Here is a 21,257-nt window from a genome sequence, read left to right as displayed (position 1 = left end):
TCTCTCTGGCAGGCTTGGGTGCCAGATGTTGTATAGAGACTTTTTTTTATTTTACCTTTATTTAACCAGGCAAGTCAGTTAAGAACAAATTCTTATTTTCAATGACGGCCTGGGAACAGTGGGTTAACTGCCTGTTCAGGGGCAGAACGACAGATTTGTACCTTGTCAGCTCGGGGGTTTGAACTCGCAACCTTCCGGTTACTAGTCCAACGCTCTAACCACTAGGCTACCCTGCACAGTGTCTCACTGGCACAGTGTCTCAGCTTAGGATACCTCCTCAGAAAAAACTGACACATTGGGACTCTATCACTGCATCACATGGGGATCTGAAAGGTTCCAGAACACTGCTGAGATTTGTTTGTTCTTATATGTGCATGCATGTTCTGACGATTTGATTGTGTAATTCCTCTATAGGCAATGTACATGTTCTATGCACTGGCCCTAGTGTGTGATGACTACTTTGTTCCGTCTCTGGAGAAGATATGCGAGGTAAGAATGTAATACACTATTCTGTAACAGGGTCGGGGTCAATTCAACTGGAATTAATTTTAAGCACACAATTCAAGATGTGCTTTCTACTCCCCCTATACTCACTCTCTTTTTCTCTCTCTCTCTGCCTCTGTCGCTCTGGCTATCTCAGCGTCTTCATCTTAGTGAGGATGTGGCAGGTGCAACCTTCATGGCGGCCGGCAGCTCAGCTCCTGAACTCTTCACCTCTGTCATCGGTGAGACGTACAGACACGTAGATGGACACATCCACATCTTTCATTGGACACACACATACTTTTTTAATGTTTTACTTTATCAGCAGTCCCAGTATGTTTTAAAGAGTGATAGTGATATGCAGTACCTTCAGGAAAGTATTCAGACCCCTTAACTTTTTCCACATTTTATTAGATCACAGCCTTATTCTAAAATTGATTTTTTAAAATCTCATCCATCTCGAACACAATATCCCATAATGACTTTTTTTCTGCTAATTTATTTTACTACAAAAACCTGAAATATCACATTTACATAAGTATTCAGACTCTTTACGCAGTACTATGTTGAAGCACCTTTGACAGCAATTACTCTTGATTCTTCTTGGGTATGACGCTACAAGCTTGGCACACCTGTGTTTGGGGAGTTTCTCGCATTCTTCTCTGCAGATCCTCTCGAGCTCTGTGAGGTTGGATGGGGAGCGTCGCTGCACAGCTATTTTCAAGTCTCTCCAGAGATGTTCGATCGGGTTCAATTCCGGGCTCTGGCTGGGCCACTCAAGGACATTCAGAGACTTGTCCCGAAGCCACTCCTGCATTGTCTTGGCTGTGTGCTTAGGGTTGTTGTCCTGTTGGAAGGTGAAACTTCACCCCAGTCTGAGGTCCTGAGCGCTCTGGAGAAGGTTTTCATCAAGGATCTCTCTGTACTTTGCTCTGTTCATATTTCCCTCGATCCTGACTAGTCTCCTAGACCCTGCCGCTGAAAAACATCCCCACCCCCACATGCACGCTGACACCGTCGTCAGTTGGACGGTGTTTCCTCTGACAAATTGGTGTGCCTGGCTTCCGGGTTAAGAGAGCAGTGTGTCAAGAAGCAGCGTGGCTTGGCAGGGTCATGTTTCGGAGGCTGCGTGGCTCTCGACCTTCGCCTCTCCCGAGTCTGTACGGGAGTTGCAGCGAAAAGTAGTATTAAAAAAAGGATGATCAATGGAAACAGGGTGCACCTGAGCTCAATTTCAAGTCCCATAGCAATGGTTCTGAATACTTATGTAAATAAGGTATTTCTGTTTTTTTGTTTTGAATACATTTTTCCAAAATGTCTAAAAACCTGTTTTTCGCTTTGTCATTGTGGGTCATTGTGTGTAGATTGCTGATTGCAAATTGTTTTATTTTATCCATTTTAGAATAAGGCTGTAACGTAACAAAATATAGAAAAAGTCAAGGGACACTATGTTGGCCATGTCAATACTTTACATGTACAAGCTTGTAACACTCCATTTTTATACTCCATTACCAATCATTGTATAACTTCTGTTCTCTTTCTTTCTGTCCCTGTGCAGGTGTGTTTATCACTAAAGGGGATGTGGGGGTGGGCACGATTGTGGGCTCCGCCGTCTTCAATATCCTCTGCATTATCGGAGTGTGTGGAATATTTGCTGGCCAGGTAGGTTTCCTTACCTTGACTTGCTCAGGTATACACACATACACCGGAAGGGATGAATACCCCGGGTTAAAATGTTGTCTATTCCACTCTCTCCCATTCTCTTTATCTTTTTTTCTCTCTCTCTTTCTCACTCTCAGGCGGTGCATCTGTCTCGTTGGTCTCTTCTGAGAGACTCCGTGTACTACACCCTGTCCATCTCTGCTCTCATAGTGGTGAGTGGAGCCGGACCATTGCAAACCAGGGAAGTGAGCCTTCATGGCTCTGCATGGTCAATCCCACATCTGCACAAGTCAGACCATTCCTACTTCTTGCGCTTCGTAGAGCAGAGCTGTTGTGAAGGAAGTTGTCAAGGAAGCGAGTTTGTGTTTACACAGGACATCCCGCCCCCACCTACCATCAACCAATCATGTCAATGCGGAACTAAATGGAGCTCTCCTCATTGTTACAAAATTTGGGATGCGCACGGCAATGCGGTACGGAGCTCAATTGGGCCTCCAGAGGCTCCGTAATTGCGTCACACCCTCCATACGGAGCCTCCGGGTCGCAATCCCAGAGTAGGATTTGGATTTTAGTATGTTGCATCCTGTTGATCAGAGGGTGTAACTACAGTGGCTCCATACAGTACTGTTTACATCAGAGAATGGTGAATCACAATGTTTTTTTACTGTACTTCCAGGCATTCTTCCAAGTGTTCAGTATCATTCTTCTTTTTCTCCTTACAGTTCATATATGATGAAAAAGTTTCGTGGTAAATATGGCTTTCACTTTCTTGTGTATACAGTACATATGTTATGTGTTGTATTGTATAGCTGTTAAAAATCTGCTTCAATTGAATCCCTCTTGATGTTTGTTCCAGGTGGGAGTCTCTGACACTGGTTCTGATGTATTTCGGCTACATTTTGATAATGAAGTAAGTCTTGTGTCTGAAACCATCGGTGCACACTTCAAAACAATGAAGTCGGATCCACGTCCTTGTTCTGTCGCTCTTTGTCTAGGTTTAACTGTCGCATTGTTCGTTTCTGTGTACAGGTTTAACTCGAACATTGTGCGCTTCCTGGAGAGGCGGAAGAAGAACCCGTCCAGCCTGGGGAATGGTACAGCCAGTAACGCCGACCTGGATGACAATTGTGATGCCACCGCTGTCTTGCTGAAGAAAGGTATGGTCTGCCTGTTCTGTCATAAGTGTGTCTGTGTGTGTGTGTTTGCATCATGTCTCTCTCTCTCTTTCTCTCACGCTCTCTTGTAGCTAACTTACACAGAAAGCAGTCAGTGTTGATGGTAGATGAGTTGCTGTCAGCCTACCCTCACCAGCTGTCCTTCTCTGATGCCGGCATGAGGATCATGATCACCAGCCACTTCTCCCCTCGCACCCGCCTCACCATGGCCTCACGCATGCTCATCACTGAGGTAGGACCACACACACACACACACACACACACACACACACACACACACACACACACACACACACACACACACACACACACACACACACACACACACACACACACACACAAACACATACACATACACACCTCACCATGGCCTCACGCATGCTCATCACTGAGGTAGGACCACACACACACACACACACACAAACACACCTCACCATGGCCTCATGCATGCTCATCACTGAGGTAGGACCACACACACACACACCTCATCATGGCCTCATGCATGCTCATCACTGAGGTAGGACCACACAGACACAAACACACACACACACACCTCACCATGGCCTCATGCATGCTCATCATTGAGGTAGGACCACACAGACACAAACACACACACACACACCTCGCCATGGCCTCATGCATGCTCATCACTGAGGTAGGACCACACAGACACAAACACACACACACACACCTCACCATGGCCTCATGCATGCTCATCATTGAGGTAGGACCACACACACACAAACACACACACACACCTCACCATGGCCTCATACATGCTCATCACTGAGGTAGGACCACACAGACACAAACACACACACACACGCATTTCTGTTTGCTGTGTGGGTATGAAGAAATGATATTCTTACAGCATACTTATGCTGTACAAACATGTTCAGAAAATGGCATGTGTTTGTACAGTATAGGCTATGACTAGAGACCTGTTTTTTGGTAAGTCATGTCATGTGACATGGATTTTAACCTTTATTTTAAGCCTTTTCCAGAAATGGGAATTAGACATTTTTTGAGGGTGGTGCTGGTCTATCTAACAATAAAAGAAAAGGGGATAGTTTGATGAAAAAGCTTTAAATAAAGTCTCAAATCCAGGTCATGTGACATGATTAACCAAAACACAGGGCCTTAGCTATGACGTGTGCATGCATTTGTGCAGAGACAGCGTCTGATTAGCACCCGGCCGTTCACGAACGGAGACTCGGAGGTCACGGTGAAAGTCGGCGGTAGGCGGGGCCTGGAGAATGGACTGGGCGGGCCCGAAAGGGGCGTCAATGGTCGCCGAGGTCACCATGGAGAGGACGACAGGGGAGGGGTGGAGTCTGGCAACGAGACGGAAAACGAGAACGAAGACAATGAGAATAATGAGGAAGAGGAGGAGGAGGAAGAAGGGGAGGGACCTTTCGTGCCCTTTCATGCCCCAGGTATAATTCTTTTAATAACATTAAAGGGTTTCAAACCATTTTCAGTCTCTCTGAGCTCTCTTTATTGTGTTGGTCAGCCACATTCACACCCACCTAAAGGTATTTTTAGATTTCCTCAATAAAAGCATCACACAATGTAATCTAAGCAAAGAACACATTGAAACTACATCTCTTCTTCCTTTCTCTATCTTTTTCTCTCTCTCTTTCTCTCTCTCTCTAGCTGGGTGCTGTAATAAGATCAAGTGGCTGTTGGCCTGGCCTCTGTGCCTGCTCTTGTTCTTCACGGTGCCTAACTGTGCCACCCCTCGCTGGGAGAGATGGTTCATGGTCTCCTTCGTCAACTCCACCCTCTGGATTGCTGGCTTTTCCTATGTCATGGTCTGGATGGTGAGGACACAGACACAGACACAGACAGACAGACAGACAGACAGACTGATGTGTGTCTATTCCCTTCAGGTAACAGTGATCGGGTTTACTCTGGGTATCCCTGATGTTATCATGGGCATCACCTTCCTGGCAGCTGGCACCAGTGTCCCTGATTGCATGGCCAGTCTTATAGTGGCACGGCAAGGTGAGGACAGAGTACTTTCTCTACCAGGCTGTTTGCATTGCTGCTCACCTGCCCCATGAACCAACACCCAGGAATCAAACAGCTCCATACGGTCTGTGTACCTGGTCAACAGAGAGAGGGGAAAGAGAGAAGGGATGAGGCAGTCTGGATGTCACCCAGGTCCTCTCCCAACCTCTGTGACAGAGTCTTGTGGCAGTGACAGAAGAAAACACAGTGTGGTTCCTTCCTCGATTTTTTTAATCTGTGTTAATTCCCACTCCCCCTGTCAAATATTCATCCGTCTGTCTGAGAGGGGGAAATGGGAACCACATTCCCTGACAGTCTGTTTGTTGTTGTTGTGTTTGTTGTTTGTGGCAACCTGAATACCTCAGCAAGTTGGAATTCTTTATTGATGTTACAGATGTTTACCAACATCTCTCTCTCTCTCTGCCTCCCTCTCCCTCCTTCTTCTGTCTTTTGATTTATATTTCTCGGCCTATGACTCATCTCTCTCTTTCTCTCTCTCAGGTCTCGGGGACATGGCTGTGTCTAACTCTATAGGCAGTAATGTGTTTGATATCCTTATTGGACTGGGACTACCCTGGGCCCTGCAGACCCTAGCCATCAACTACGGCTCCTACGTAAGTAGCAAACACCATTTCTCCTAACCCTGACTGTGTACGGTCTTTAGTAAACCTCTATTAGCAATACACAATCAAAACTGCCATGTACAACCCCTGTGACACTTAGACATGCTCGGCCTCTTCTGAGAAGGTCATTTTGATGTTGCTTTATCATGTGAGAGATGACACAATTGATCTTCTGTCCAGAGCCCTCTCTGCTCATGTCACATGGTACCAATGGTATGTAGGTTTATATACAATATTAGTCATGTCATGCTAACATAGCCATTGGAGCATGTGTTATTTGTGATCTCTGTAGATAAACATATCTTCCAGCTTGGCATGGGAGGGAGATGGTCCTAACAGCTGAAAGAGGGAGGAGAGAAGTAGCTGTCGGCAGTCCAAGTGAAATATAGAGCTGAGTGCACCTGCAGCCCATAACCCCACTAGATCAAACACACGTGGGGGTGCTGTGAAGGAATGCCTACATACAGCTTTGCTGCTTTTGGAGTGTGACATGATTATTCTGAATGAAGGCTTTGACTGTGTGTTAGAGAATCGAGCTGTGTATTGAGGGTGTAGAAGAGGATACACAGAGAACAGCTGATGTACTGTATTCATTTCAGAAGGGCTCGATTTCAGAAGAGATGGCGTCCTTCTAATGCATCAGTTTGGTCGTGTAAAGTTGGTGTTGTTTTTCAAACTGTTATTCTCTTTTGGAAATAGCAGGTGTACACTTTACACGGGTGCAAAAGTGTTGTAAATCAGTTCCCAACCCCGTGGTTTATCCTCTTCTGTTTAACCCGCTCTTCTCTTAGATTCAACTGAACAGCAAAGGGCTCATCTTCTCTGTGGGACTTCTGTTGGGGTCTGTGTTCCTCACGGTGAGTGACCTTTTAGTACTTTTTAAAATACTCAAATGTACTTGTGTTTTGTATTTTACACAGTTTATGCACAATTGAATTTGAATTGAGCAACTATAGATATAATTTCTTAATCTCTTCCCACCTCTCTCTCTCTCTCTCTCAGGTCCTGGGGGTACATCTGAACGGGTGGAAACTGGACCGTCGTCTGGGCCTGGTGTGTCTGTTCATGTACTCCATCTTTCTCTGCTTCTCCATCCTCATAGAGTACAACATCTTCACTTTCGTCAACCTGCCCACCTGCAGAGACCGCTGAGGCTTGCTTCTCTCTCCTCTCTGTCGCCCCCTGTCTGTCTGCGGCTCAGATCTTTTTTTTTATTATTCAAAGCATTCGTTTTTGAATTTTGTCTCTTTTCTTTATGGTCAGTGTAATATGGAGCGGCCCTGGTGTGTGGGGTTGTTTTTAAACAGGAGAGGAGATGATTGGGCACACACATGCGGGAGCACAAACTGACTTGTAAAAAGCTCTCACGAGGACTCGTGAACAAAGCTATTTTTGTCGACTACTGCCTGCTTTGATGTGAAGATTGTTTTTGTTTGGGATTTTTTTTGTAAAGGTGATTGAAACTGCGTTATATTCTTCAGTGTGATCTTGATTATATTTTATAATGTCATGTGTTTAATAGCTGCTAACTGGCTTAGAGGATAGCCGGCCTGAAGAAAATTGATAGTCTACTGGAATAGTGTTGTTCTTTGAACAATATTAGCAATGATTTTTATGGTTGATCATGTCAATGGAAATCATTTAAGGTGAAAGTGCCAGGTGACTTGATGTAAATAGTTGACAGAGGACATTTAGCTGGATGACACCCCAGACTTCTCATCATGATCTGTGGGCATTACCCCCCCCCCCCCCCCCCCAATCTACACACACACACACAGAGACACTGTTGTTGAGCAGCAGTATGTACACAAAGATACTTTTTCAACATCGCTTAAGCAGCTTTTATTGATTCTGTCCCTTTTGATTTAATGTATAGAGTCGATTTCAGGAGAGGACAGGATAAATGGAGTGCATTTGGCTGGAATAGGCAACAGCAATATGAGGTCAGATATGCTATACTGTTGGAAAGTGAAAGGTATCTCTAAAAGATAATGAAATGTGTTGAATTAGGGGTTTTGTACATGTTTACCCTTTGTAAATACACCCAGACGACAGATAATTTATTTATTAACTTATTGAACATTATTTATGCATATTTGGAGGGGGGGGGGGGGTCTGCATTTTAAATCCAAACCAACCCATATTGGTCTCAAAGATTAGTTCATTTTGGAGATACTGTCTGCAGAGCTTAGTGACACCAATACTCCTTGGCATGTTGTGAGACTCAAGTCAAAAGTCACTTTTAGGAAAAACATCCTTTCAACACTCTTTTGACTCTTGCAAGAGAGGAATTTCTACTTAAGTTATTCTGAACATTTACTTTATGATGGACTTGATTGAGATGGTAACAATTTATGGAAGAAAATGTATTGCTCCTTAGCAAGTCAAACCTCTTTAGTGAGAATTTATTTACACTGAGGTATATTATATGTGGTACCTATCCAAGGTGGGAGACTCTGTTTCAATGGCCATGAGTGTCCCTACTTGCTGATTGTTAGGACAATCTCCTGGTAAAATGAAGCAAGCGATTGTGAAAAACAGTGAACTCCTTTTTTTCCACTCATGTAGCTCAAGAGAATGAGATGTGCTGCTACCTAGGGGCACAACCATGAACAACAGCACACTATTGGATTCCTACAGACTTTGTCCTATTCAAAGTAACTTTTACCAAATGTACATTGCCTGGAAGGACTTCCTGTTTAAAGGGTGGCACACAGAGGAAATGAGGCGTATCTGTACTAATTACTCCTAGTGATATTATTCATAGGAGTAGAGATCATTGAGAATGACAAAGGCCTCTAGTGGCCAAAAAGTCATATTAGCATGGGCAGCGCCATTGAGGGCTTCCACCATTACAATATAGTCAACTGGGTGGGACTTCCAACTTCATTGGCTGATCCCTCCTTGTGACCCTGTTGGCATCATGTCCACCCAGGTCATCAGGAGGGATCAGCCAATCCTGAAGAAGAAAATGTACTACTTAAACAAGGAGATGCGCTCATGTTGTCACAGATGCTATAATGGCACATATACAAAGATTAGTCCTCGATCTATCTCTATGGTAGGGATGCACTTTGAATAAAGCATCTGAACTTTGACCTGACCTGGTGTTGGTTGGGCTGTGGTAATGTGTGTTTTGTAATGCACAATGTTTAGAGGTTGTGGTACATTTAAATCACTGCTTATGTCCTTTGCGCCTTTAGTTTAAAGGGAATATATCAGACGTCCTCTGTCAACCTACAGGGGATTCTGAGAGACTGTTGCCCAAGGCAAGCCAACCAGCAAAGCACCATAATTACATTGGCCCTACAGAAAGTATTATATTTCTCTCTCTATCCTCTCCTGAAAGCAGGGGAACACTGTTAAAACACTGGTCAAATCTTGATGTTTCACCTGGTGGGTTTATTTCATAAATGCAAATAACACATTTATTGGAGAAGAAAAACGTTGTTTTACAAACTCTGAATGACCTATCTTGTGAACACTAATTTCATGGACCAATAGCACAACATCTCAAATGCATAAGTTATAACGGAGAAAAAAGTCTCAGAATGTACAAAGTCTTAGGGTTGCATTTGTTTTTAAAGGATGTTTGTTTGTTTTTGTTCATATCATATTTATCATATTTTCCTCGGGAGATTAGTATAGACAGAGCACAACTCTAGTGTCAAAGGAAAACAGGGTTTATCATTAAAATGTCAAATGATTTATAATGCAATAATTATGAGCTTTACAATGTAAATATGTTGTTTGTTTTGAAGGCACATATGACAGTTTTCTAGATGGTACATACACGTACACAGTAGCACATCTATCTGTCGATAGAGGAACATCTTTCTTGTAGGACAGACTAAGGCTAAATGGTTTACAGAAATCTGCACTGGAAGCTTGTAATGAAAATGGGACTTATCTAAACATCTACCAGCCTATAAGTTAAAGGCTCCCAACTCTCTTTTTTTTTTGCAAATATCATACAAATATCCCCATGCAGCATTCAATATACAGGTATTTATGTTGAGAGGAGAAAAAAAACTATATTCAGTGGCACATCTATTGTAACTGAAATGTTAACCAGTGACAAGTTCATCATTGACCATAATAGCATGGACAATATGGTCAGATGTCATGTGTTGCTGTTAATTTATCCCTGTATTACAGCTTCTACAGTACGTTTGAGGATTATGTTCTAAAAACATATACTATACGATCATGTGCTTGAAATTAACCAAACTATTGCCAAGAGCTCATCTGCAGATATGAGTGTCTTGAAGAAATGAATATTTTAATAATTGGTGATATAAACAGGGTGATATATTGCTGATGTACATAGATATACATACATGTAAATGTATTTATATATTTAGTCAACCTATCTGTCGAATATATTTTCATAGATGTGATCCTACGTCCCCCTTGTTGCCCTCCTTAGTCCTTGTTTTGTGGTTGAGATTTTATTGATATCACTGTATCCTTTGTTAACTCGCATGGATATATTTTAATATAATACATTATTTATGGTAATTATAATGTAATTGAATCATAGTTATATACAGTACCAGTCAAGTTTGGACACACCTACTCATTCCAGGGTTTTTCTTTATTTTTACTATTTTCTACATTGTAGAATAAAAGTGAAGACATCAAAACTATGAAATAACACATATGGAATCATGTAGTAACCAAAAAAGAGTTAAACAAATCAAAATATATTTTGTATTTGAGATTCTTCAAAGTAACCACCCTTTGCCTTGATGGCAGTTTTGCACAGTCTTGGCATTCTCTCAACCAGCTTCATGAGGTAGTCATCTGGAATGTAGAGAAACCCTTGAATGAGTAGGTGTGTCAAAACTTTTGACTGGTACTGTATATATATATATATATATATATATATATATTAAAGATGGATTAGACGCAGCTGTTAAACTGAATTTCCTAGATGACTGCATTGTTGCTGATAGGATTGCTGAGTTTAATGACGTAATGTTAATCAAATGGCCCAAGGTATGCCTCCTGAACAGGGAGATCTAGACAGAATGGTTTACTTTGTGTTCTAATGTTTCAGATGTTTAGAATAATTTTTCTACTTGAGCATAAATAAAGTAATTTTTGCTTAAGGTAATGCATGTATCCTTGTGTTGCTTTGAATCCATACTAGCTCCAGAAAAGCTGTTTTTGTTCAACAAAATCCATTATGTACCTTTAGATGTAACCGAGAAAAGTACAGAGAGAAATTCAGTAAAATTGTATTTTCATGAGTCAATTACCTGATGTATAATTAAGCAATAAGGGCTGTTCTTAGGTGCAACGTGGAGTGCCTGGATACAGCCCGTAGCTGTTGTGTATATTGGCCATATTCCACAAACCACAAATATGCCTTATTGCTGTTATAAACTGGTTACCAATGTATATGGTCTGATATACCATGGCTTTCAGACAATCAGCATTCAGGGCTTGAATCACGTGGTTTATAATTTCACAATACATACTGCCTCATTGTATTGTGTACAGAGTTTTGGGGCATTCACAACTTTTGGAGCACACATTGGACAAATTAGCACAAAGTAGTGACCATCACTCTAGTCTGCAAAAATGCTATCAGACTCTCAAAATGCAGAATAGTATGTTGCTACTCCAACACTCAAGTAGATGTTCCCCCGAGTAATCAGTCTCAGCATTTTATAATGTATTCAACATTCCATCAGAGCTATGTGAAAGCATTATAGAACGTTGCATCAACTAGTCCAAGCCAGGGGGGTCAGTCGGGCTCACTTGGGCCGACGATGTCTCATGGGGATTTTCTTGAAGCTCTATGTTCCTAGAGTTGGAAAATGTGTGCTAGTCCCATCATTTTTCCCATAGGGATTTTACCCTATAACAAACCATGTCAGCATACGACAAGTTATTGCTCACGTATTTCCTTTATTGATATATCATTGAAAAGCTTAGAATCACAGCTATCAATCAAATACATTTCTGGAATTTGACCTCTAGAGTACATCTCAGAATTACCGACACTACCGTTCAAAAGTTTGGGGCCACTTAGAAATGTTCTTGTTTTCCATGAATACATACAGGAAATGAGTTGTAAAATGAATAGGAAATATAGTCAAGACGTTGACAAGGTTTTAAATAATGATTTTTAACTGAAATAATAATTGGGTCCTTCAAACTTTGCTTTCATCAAAGAATCCTCCATTTGCAGCAATTACAGCCTTGCAGACCTTTGGCATTATAGTTGTCCATTTGTTGAGGTAATCTGAAGAGATTTCACCCCATGCTTCCTGAAGCACAAGTTGGATTGGCTTGATGGGCACCTCTTACGGTCAAGCTGCTCCCACAACAGCTCAATAGGTGTGAGATCCGGTGACTGCTGACCACTCCATAATAGACAGAATACCAGCTGACTGCTTCTTCCCTAAATAGTTATTGCATAGTTTGGAGCTGTGCTTTGGGTCATTGTCCTGTTGTAGGAGGAAATTGGCTCCAATTAAGCGCCGTCCACAGGGTATGGCATGTCATTGCAAAATGGAGTCATTGCCTTCCTTCTTCAAAATCCATTTTACCCTGTAAATATCTCCCACTTTACCACCACCAAAGCACCCCAAGACCATCACATTGCCTCCAACATGCTTGACAGATGGCGTCAACCACTCCTCCAGCATCTTTTCATTTTTTCTGCATCTCACGAATGTTCTTCTTTGTGATCCGAACACCTCAAACTTAGATTTGTCTGTCCATAACACTTTCTTCCAATCTTCCTCTGTCCAGTGTCTGTGTTCTTTTGCCCATCTTAATCTTTCTTCTTATTGGCCAGTCTGAGATATTGTTTTTTCTTTGCAACTGCCTAAAAGGCCAGCATCCTGGAATATCCTCTTCACTGTTGACGTTGAGACTGGTGTTTTGCGGGTACTATTTAATGAAGCTGCCAGTTGAGGACTTGTGAGGCGTCTGTTTCTCAAACTAGACACTAATGTACTTGTCCTCTTGCTCAGTTGTGCACTGGAGCCTCCCACTCCTCTTTCTATTCTGGTTAGAGACCGTTTGCACTGTTCTGTGAAGGGAGTAGTACACAGCGTTGTACGAGATCTTCCGTTTCTGGGCAATTTCTCGCATGGAATAGCCTTCATTTCTCAGAACAAGAATAGACTGACGAGTTTCAGAAGAAAGTTCTTTGTTTCTGGCCATTTTTAGCCTGTAACCGAACCCACAAATGCTGAAGCTCCAGATACTCAACTTGTCTAAAGAAGGCCAGTTTTATTGCTTCTTTAAATCAGCACAACGGTTTTAACCTGTGCTAACATAATTGCAAAAGGGTTTTCTAATGATCAATTAGCCTTTTAAAATTATAAACTTGGATTAGTTATCACAACGTGCCATTGGAACCAAGCAGTGGTGGTTGCTGATAATGGGCCTCTGTACGCCTATGTAGATATTCCATTAAAAATTAGCCGTTTCCATCTACAATAGCTACAATTTACAACATTAACAATGTCTACACTGTATTTCTGATCAATTTGATGTTATTTAAATTTACAAAAATAAAATGTTCTTTCAAAAACAAGGACATTTCTAAGTGACCCCAAACTTTTAAACAGTAGTGTATATAACTCACATAAAAAAGGAAACTCTGATACATTTAACCTCTGTTTGACAAGTGGTTCTGAAAGGTCAGGAAATTACCTTTCAAATTATATATAATATAACCAACTTTGAAAACTTTGTTTAAAAATAACAAATTGTGCCATTGACAATAGAATGTTGGTACACTATATATACAAAAGTATGTGGACACTCCTCAAATTAGTGGATTCGGCTATTTCAGCCACAGCTATTGCTGACAGGTGTGTAAAATCGATCACACAGCCATGCAATCTCCAAACATTGGCAGTAGAATGGCCTTACTGAAGAGCTGTGACTTTCAACGTGGCACTGTCAAGGGATGCCACCTTTCTAACAAATCAGTTCGGCAAATGTCTGCCCTGTTAGAGCTGCCACGGTCAACTGTAAGTGCTGTTATTGTAGAGTGGAAACGTCTAGGAGCAATAACGTCTCAGCCGTGTAGTGGTAGGCCCCACAAACTCACAGAACGGGACACCGAGTTCTGTAGCACGTAATGTGTATAAATCGTCTGTCCTCGGTTGCAACACTCACTAACGAGGTCCAAACTGCCTCTAGAAGCAACGTCAGCACAAGAACTGTTCGTCGGGAGCTTCATTAAATGGGTTTCCATGGCCAAGCAGCCGCACACAAGCCTAAGATCACCATACACAATGCCAAGTGTCAGCTGGAGTGGTGTAAAGTTCACCACTGTTGGACTCTGAAGCAGTGGAAACGCGTTCTCTGGAGTGATAAATCACGCTTCACCATCTAAAGTTCGACTGACAAATCTGAGTTTGGCGGATGCCGGGAGAATGCTACCTGCCTGAATGCACAGTGTCAACTGTAACGTTTGGTGGAGGATGAAAAATGGTCTGGGGTTGTTTTTCATGGTCAGGGCCAGGCCTCTTAATTCCAGTGAAGGGAAATCTTAACGCTACAGCATACAATGACATTGAGGCAACAGTTTGGGGGAAGGCCCTTTCCTGTTTCAGCATGACAATGCCCCTGTGCACAAAGCAAGGTCAGTACAGAAATAGTTTGTCAAGATCAGTGTGGAAGAACTTGACTGACCCGCACAGAGCCCTAACCTGGGGCAGCTATGTTTTTGGATTGTAACGTTGGTTATAGAGGCACCACATTTCACACACAGCTAGAACAGGATTTTAAAAAGATTTGTAGATATAGGGCATCACAGGATATACATATTAACCACACAGAAACCTTTTTCCAATATTGCCACCAAACAACTCAATGGCGTCTTATTGGATCAATTTAGCATGACCATACCTGTATGAAATATAATTGTAGTAGGCTCAATGATGTATTGGTGGTGATGTAGAATACACAACCAAATGAGCCAGATATGTAAAGATGATAAATTATTCACATAATTTAATCAATCTTCAAACGTTAAATGTATTTGTACATTTGAATAGTCATGGATGTGGGCAGATTAAAATGATAATCAATGTTATCCTTTAACTGTTTTGATCATGGGGACTATAAACATGCCCCATTCTTTCCATTACAATGTAGTAAAATGCAATGTTGGGACTGTTGAGGCCAATGATATTTATTTTAGTATTCTAGTAACTGGCCCATGGTAAAAATACATCTTAAATAAGACTGACTATGTGTGATGGTTTGCTGCTCTCATTAAGATATTAGGTAAAAACTTATTGTCATTCTTATGGAATTTTACAAGTTTCTAGTCCCCTGTTTTATGAAAACAGTTCATGGGATAACATTGAATACAATTTGTATCAGCTCACATCCATGACTATGCAATTGTACATATCCATTTCACATGTTTAAGATGAAGCCCGAATCCACGACTTGGAATTCCGAGTTGGATGACCGTTCAAAACGACTTTTCCCAATCGGAGCTCATTTTTTTTCCCAGAGTTCCAAGTTGTCTTGAACGCACTGAAGTCGGAAGTCAGAGATTTTCAAGTTCCCAGTTGTTTTGAACGCTACAAAATATGCAGTCAACCCGTAGGAAATTATTGTTTTGTTGGTGCTATTGGGAAATGTAGTTATTCCGGCCTTCCCAACGTGGGGTCTCGATTAATCTGGCCCGGGGTACACCAAGCTATGGCCCGGCACGTCTTCAGGCCTTCTCAAATTCGACAAATATTCGTAGCTTGGTATGTTGTCAACAAGGTAGCATGGTGCATTGTCCAGAAACATACAAGTATTGTATAAAATATGTTTGAATTTTCAAACTAGTTTTAATTGGGAATGCCATTAAAGCAATCACTTTAACATGAGAAAACACAGTATCTTACTCATTGCTACACGATTTTAATTACATCACTTTTGTTTTGAGCCGACTCCGCCGTCATACTGAACGGGTACCTGGTTCACGCCCGAGAGGAAGCCCGGTTCCAAATCGAATGCAATCAACTTTCAGCCGCTGCACGGGCGCCCGGGTAGGATGAATCGAGCTCCCTCAATGTTCTCGCAACATTACTGTGACGTTGTTGCAACGTGATATCGTGCTATGGCTGTGGACTGTTTGATAACCACTTCCGTTTTCCCCTCACTAGTCCACATTTGCGTTTACCTTGAACGATAGAAAGACATTGTAGAAAGGTTTTTGTTGGTTTAAACTAACGTTGAGGAGGTCGACTGTTTGAGGAATTTTATGGAGCATAATAATGGAGATACTTCTAGCTGGGCGATGCAGCGACGTATGGAAGGTTTGGTCAACAAACACATGGCAGACATAGCTCTTGAAACACTCCAGCAGAGACTTTCAGCTGTGTCCGACGAAATGAACAATCTTGCGGAACATGTTTCGAGACGCTCGGAGGATATTCCCAAAGATGATATTTCAAGACGACCTGATGTCAACTTTGACGTTGAGTCCCTGAGTGCGACGTTTAGCACGGGTGGTGTTGGGGAAAAGTTGTTGATGCCAGGTACCTCGTCATCAGCAGGTAACGTTTTACCCTGATTAAATGTAGTTCTAATATGACCGAATTCTTCACTTTGTTTTGTATCTAGCCTACTTGGAAGTAACAAGCAGCGATAAAAACGAAGAATTGCATTAATTATTCAGCTGTGTGACCAATCAGATTCGCAGGATTAATAAAATCGATCTCAGGCTAAATGTTTTAATTGCTACAGTTTGTACGCCAGAATGTGATATAACCAAATATGTTTGTTGTCCTGGACGTTACAGGTTTGCCTACACTCTCACTCTCAATTCTCGATTCTGGAAAACATTAGTCTTATAAATGTCCAGTTGCAGGTGGTTCTACTAACGCCAGATAACTCTGAAAGATAATAAGTCCATGTTTTGAACCGCGCAAAGAGGTTCCTGACATTAACTGCTGCACGTCTAGCATTTCTCAGCATCTTTGCAGGAACTAGTCGTAGCAACAAAAGAAAAGTTGAATGAAGAGTTAGCTACAGTTGCCAATGACGCTTACACTCTTGTTTTAGATTGATGGGAGAAATGACTAACTACACCAGGTCTGTTACTGTTCTAAAATGTGACACAATATGACAAATCAACAAACTAACTGACCAACACAACTTTTTGGGGCCCCTACCTTGACCCTGGTGTCATCCCAAATCGGTTCCTATCCACTGTTCCTCAGAGACAGCTGCCCAGCGTAAAATAATCTCCTTGCTGGTGGAGATCAAGGAGGAGCAGCAGAGACAGTGGGCAGTGTTGAGGGAGCTGCAGGCCAGGGTTCAGGGCCAGAGCTTTACGGAGGTAGAGGAGGAGGTGGAGGCTCTAGACATCGACATCCCGCTGAGGACCATGGAGCAGCTAGATGACACAGAGAGGCACCTGGAGGATGCCGGAGCACAGAAGAGAATGGTAGGTGGACCGAGTGACCCGATAGGGCTTGAACCAGCAACAAGCACACTACCTACTGTGGTATTATACTGTTACATTATGGTAAGTGATTGTGTTATTAATATTAATATATATATATATATATGACAGGTGTCTCACCTGTCACGGATGGGCGGGGCCACAGTGGATGATGCAGTGCGAAGGCTCATGCAGGCTGTGCTATCTTTTGCTGTGGGCTCTGAGCTCAACTGGGTGGGCCGCGGCCAGAAAAGGAGCTTCAGAAACACCCGCCTCCAAGGGGTTCTCTTCCGTAAGACTCTATAAAAGATATATGTACACTACCGTTCAAAAGTTTGGGGTCACTTAGAAATGTCCTTGTTTTTAAAGAAAAGCTCCTTTTTTTTGTCCATTTAAAAATAACATCAATTGATCAGAAATACAATGTAGACATTGTTAATGTTGTTGATGACTATTGTGGCTGGAAACGGCTGATTTTTAATGGAATATTTGCATAGGCGTACGGAGGCCCATTGTCAGCAACCATCACTCCTGTGTTCCAATGGCACATTGTGTTAGCTAATCCAAGTTTATCATTTTAAAAGGCTAATTGATCTTTAGAAAACCCTTTTGTAATTATGCTATTACAACTGAAAACTGTTGTTCTGATTTAAAGAAGTAATAAAACCTTCTTTAGACTAGTTGAGTTTCTGGAGCATCAGCATTTGGGTGTTTGATTACAGACTCAAAATGACCAGAAACCAATACTTTCTTCTGGAACTCGTCAGTTTATTCTTGTTCTGAGAAATGAAGGCTATTCCATGCGAGAAATTGCCAGGAAACTGAAGATCTCGTACAACGCTGTGTACTACTCCCTTCACAGAACAGAGCAAACGGGCTCTAACCAGAATAGAAAGGAGTGGGAGGCCCCGGTGCACAACTGAGCAAGAGGACTGAGCAAGTACATTAGTGTCTAGTTTGAGAATCAGACGTCTCACAAGTCCTCAACTGGCAGCTTCATTAAATAGTATCCGCAAAACACCAGTCTCAATGTCAATAGTGAAGAGGCGACTCCGGGATGCTGGCCTTCTAGGCAGAGTTCCTCTGTCCAGTGTCTGTTCTTTTGCCCATCATAATGTTTTATTTTTATTGGCCAATCTGAGATATGGCTTTTTCTTTGCAACTCTGCCTAGAAGGCCAGCATCCCGGAGTCGCGTTTTCACTGTTGACGTTGAGACTGGTGTTTTGTGGGGTACTATTTAATGAAGCTGCATTTTCCAGCTACAATAGTCATTTAAAACATTAACAATGTCTATTTCTGATAAATTTGATGTTATTTTAATAGACAAAAAAGGACATTCTAAGTGACACCAAACTTTTGAACGGTGGTGTGTATTTATATCTTGTTGTTTTTGTTGCTTAATTCCATTTAGTTAACATTCACTTTTCTCTGTTTTGTTTTTCCAGCTTTCAGTTAAAAAAAAAACATCTGTTTTTCACTCTCAAAGTCACATTTAAAAAAAAATATATATATATATATTTTTAGATGCAAAGAAATTTCACAAATTAACTTTTAACAAGGCACACCTGTTAATTGAAATGCATTCCAGGTGACTACCTCATGAAGCTGGTTGAGACAATTCCAAGACTGTGCAAAGCTGTCATCAAAGTAGCATCAGGTGGCTACTTTGAAGAATATAAAATATATTTTGATTTGTTTAACACTTTTTTGGTTACTATATGATTTCATAGTTTTGATGCCTTCACTATTATTCTACAACGTAGAAAATAGTAGGTGTGCCAAATATTTGACTGGTACTATATATATATATATATATATATATATATATATGGACCCTTTTAATGCAAGTGAGCACCAGCAAGAGACTGTTTGGTTAGCAACGTTTCTGTAGCGCTTGTGATTGCAGAGTTTGCAGAACAAATGGCAACTGGATTGTTGCAAATAGTCATGATATAATTAGGCCAGGTAGGCATAGGCTACTTTGTTGTTAACATTTAATTGAGAAGGTTTTAGGTAAAGCCTTTCCATCTACCAGAAGACTGTAGTCATAACATTAGCATCATTAACGGCTGAACAAAATGCGCGCACACAGACGGGCATTTCTGTGCCATTGCCTCTTCAGAAAGTTGAAGGAAAATATCAATCACTGATTTGTTTTTTATTAATGTCTTGTGATAATCTTAGGAAAATTCATGATTGTTCAATACATTTTTTAAAAATATTGTTCAATTTTTTTGTTTCTGGATTCCGTGATTCTGGCTCATTCTCCACAATGCAGATGTTATAGGTCCATACTATCATATCTTACACATACTGGGAGGGATGCATGGATAGATAGATGGATGGATCATTAGAAGGATTCCGATCAGTCTCCATACAGACAAAAAGAGACATTTGGAAAGTAAACCTCTGAAGTTAATTTGGATGCAGCACTGACCTCTACTTCTGTCACTTTAGGTGCTCTGAAAAGAACCCCTGTGGGCAAAGAGGCCACACATCATCAGTTTGCAGACGTGGTGAAGAAATGGCTGCGGTACACCCCGTTCAGACAGGGAGGGAGTGGTCGACGGCTTTACAAACCACCTGTCGAGTTCCTGTGTCCAAATGAATGTGTAGGTCTGCCTACACATCTGCCTACACATCCACAGTAACGCTCAACCAGCTTACCGTAAAACTTCAATTACATAGCCCGGGCATTTATTTGCTTAAATCACTGAACACAACAGGTGCTTATTAGAGACAGGCATTTATTTCCTTAATGCATATAGTTTTTTATTTTTTACCTTTTATTTAACTACGCAAATCATTTTTACAATGACGGCCTACCCCGGCCAAACCTGGACGACGCTGGTCCAATTGTGCTCCGCCCTATCACATCACGACCGGATGTGATACAGCCTGGAATCGAACCAGGGACTGTAGTGATGCCTCTTGCACTGAGATGCAGTGCCTTAGACCGCTGCGCAACTCGGGATCCCAACTAGCAGTTTCTTATTTACGTAGTTAATTGTTTAATTTCAGCGTTAATTTCCATAATTTGAATACATTTCAGCATTTCCCGCACTTATCATTTGCACACATGTTTTTTTGGCCTTAGTATACCTCTATTTTTTGGGGGGGGGGGACTTCTTTCCTTGACAGAATACAGTCGTGGCCAAAAGTTAAGAATGACACAAATATTCATTTCCACAAAGTTTGCTGCTTCAGTGTCTTTTGACAAAACTATGGAATACGTTTCATAAGTGTCAAAGGCTTTTTATTTATTTATTTAAAAACATTTTTTTTTTTTTTTTTACCCCTTTTTCTCCCCAATTTCGTGGTATCCAATTGTTGTAGTAGCTACTATCTTGTCTCATCGCTACAACTCCCGTACGGGCTCGGGAGAGACGAAGGTTGAAAGTCATGCGTCCTCCGATACACAACCCAACCAAGCCGCACTGCTTCTTAACACAGCGCACATCCAACCCGGAAGCCAGCCGCACCAATGCGCCGGAGGAAACACCGTGCACCTGGCCACCTTGGTTAGCGTACACTGCGCCCAGCCCGCCACAGGAGTCGCTGGTGCGCGATGAGACAAGGACACCCCTACCGACCAAGCCCTCCCTAACCCGGGCGACGCTAGGCCAATTGTGCGTCGCCCCACGGACCTCCCGGTCGCGGCCGGTTACGACAGAGCCTGGGCGCGAACCCAGGGACTCTGATGGCACAGCTGGCGCTGCAGTACAGCGCCCTTAACCACTGCGCCATCCGGGAGGCCGTCAAAGGCAATTACATGAAGTTGATGCAAAGAGTCAATATTTGCAGTGTTGACCCTTCTTTTTCAAGACCTCTGCAATTTGCCCTGGCATGCTGTCAATTAACTTCTGGGC

General features: G+C 42.0%; 2 protein-coding genes across 3 annotated transcripts in view; both read left to right on the top strand.

The window, feature by feature from the left end:
- The window catches only part of slc24a3 (solute carrier family 24 member 3), a 101,213-nt gene extending 90,138 nt beyond the window's left edge, over positions 1–11,075 (top strand). The window contains exons 4-17 of one of the 2 annotated variants that reach the window (XM_021610716.3): positions 415–489; positions 641–725; positions 2,042–2,145; positions 2,283–2,357; positions 2,868–2,893; positions 3,002–3,055; positions 3,175–3,302; positions 3,392–3,552; positions 4,492–4,756; positions 4,977–5,143; positions 5,213–5,327; positions 5,835–5,947; positions 6,748–6,813; positions 6,959–11,075. In XM_021610716.3, coding sequence (XP_021466391.1) covers positions 415–489; positions 641–725; positions 2,042–2,145; positions 2,283–2,357; positions 2,868–2,893; positions 3,002–3,055; positions 3,175–3,302; positions 3,392–3,552; positions 4,492–4,756; positions 4,977–5,143; positions 5,213–5,327; positions 5,835–5,947; positions 6,748–6,813; positions 6,959–7,108 — 1,584 coding nt within the window. In that variant the 3' untranslated portion in view covers positions 7,109–11,075. Of the gene's footprint in view, positions 1–414; positions 490–640; positions 726–2,041; positions 2,146–2,282; positions 2,358–2,867; positions 2,894–3,001; positions 3,056–3,174; positions 3,303–3,391; positions 3,553–4,491; positions 4,757–4,976; positions 5,328–5,834; positions 5,948–6,747; positions 6,814–6,958 lie in introns of both variants that reach the window. The other variant, XM_090239746.1, reaches the window with a different exon arrangement.
- Positions 11,076–15,108: 4,033 nt separating this feature from the next.
- si:dkey-187a12.4 (uncharacterized) lies at positions 15,109–20,855 on the top strand. The gene is made up of 4 exons (XM_021610706.3): positions 15,109–16,497; positions 17,164–17,390; positions 17,520–17,679; positions 19,846–20,855. Exons 1-4 carry the CDS (start codon positions 16,203–16,205, stop codon positions 20,037–20,039), a joined length of 876 nt encoding a protein of 291 aa, XP_021466381.1. The 5' UTR covers positions 15,109–16,202; the 3' UTR covers positions 20,040–20,855.
- The last annotated feature ends 402 nt before the right edge of the window (positions 20,856–21,257 follow it).

Source organism: Oncorhynchus mykiss, chromosome 1 (assembly GCF_057628025.1).
Source record: "Oncorhynchus mykiss isolate SJ-2025 chromosome 1, ASM5762802v1, whole genome shotgun sequence".
Lineage (NCBI taxonomy): Eukaryota > Metazoa > Chordata > Actinopteri > Salmoniformes > Salmonidae > Oncorhynchus > Oncorhynchus mykiss.
Note: the sequence above shows the minus strand (reverse complement) of the source record. Positions and strands in the feature narration are given on the sequence as shown.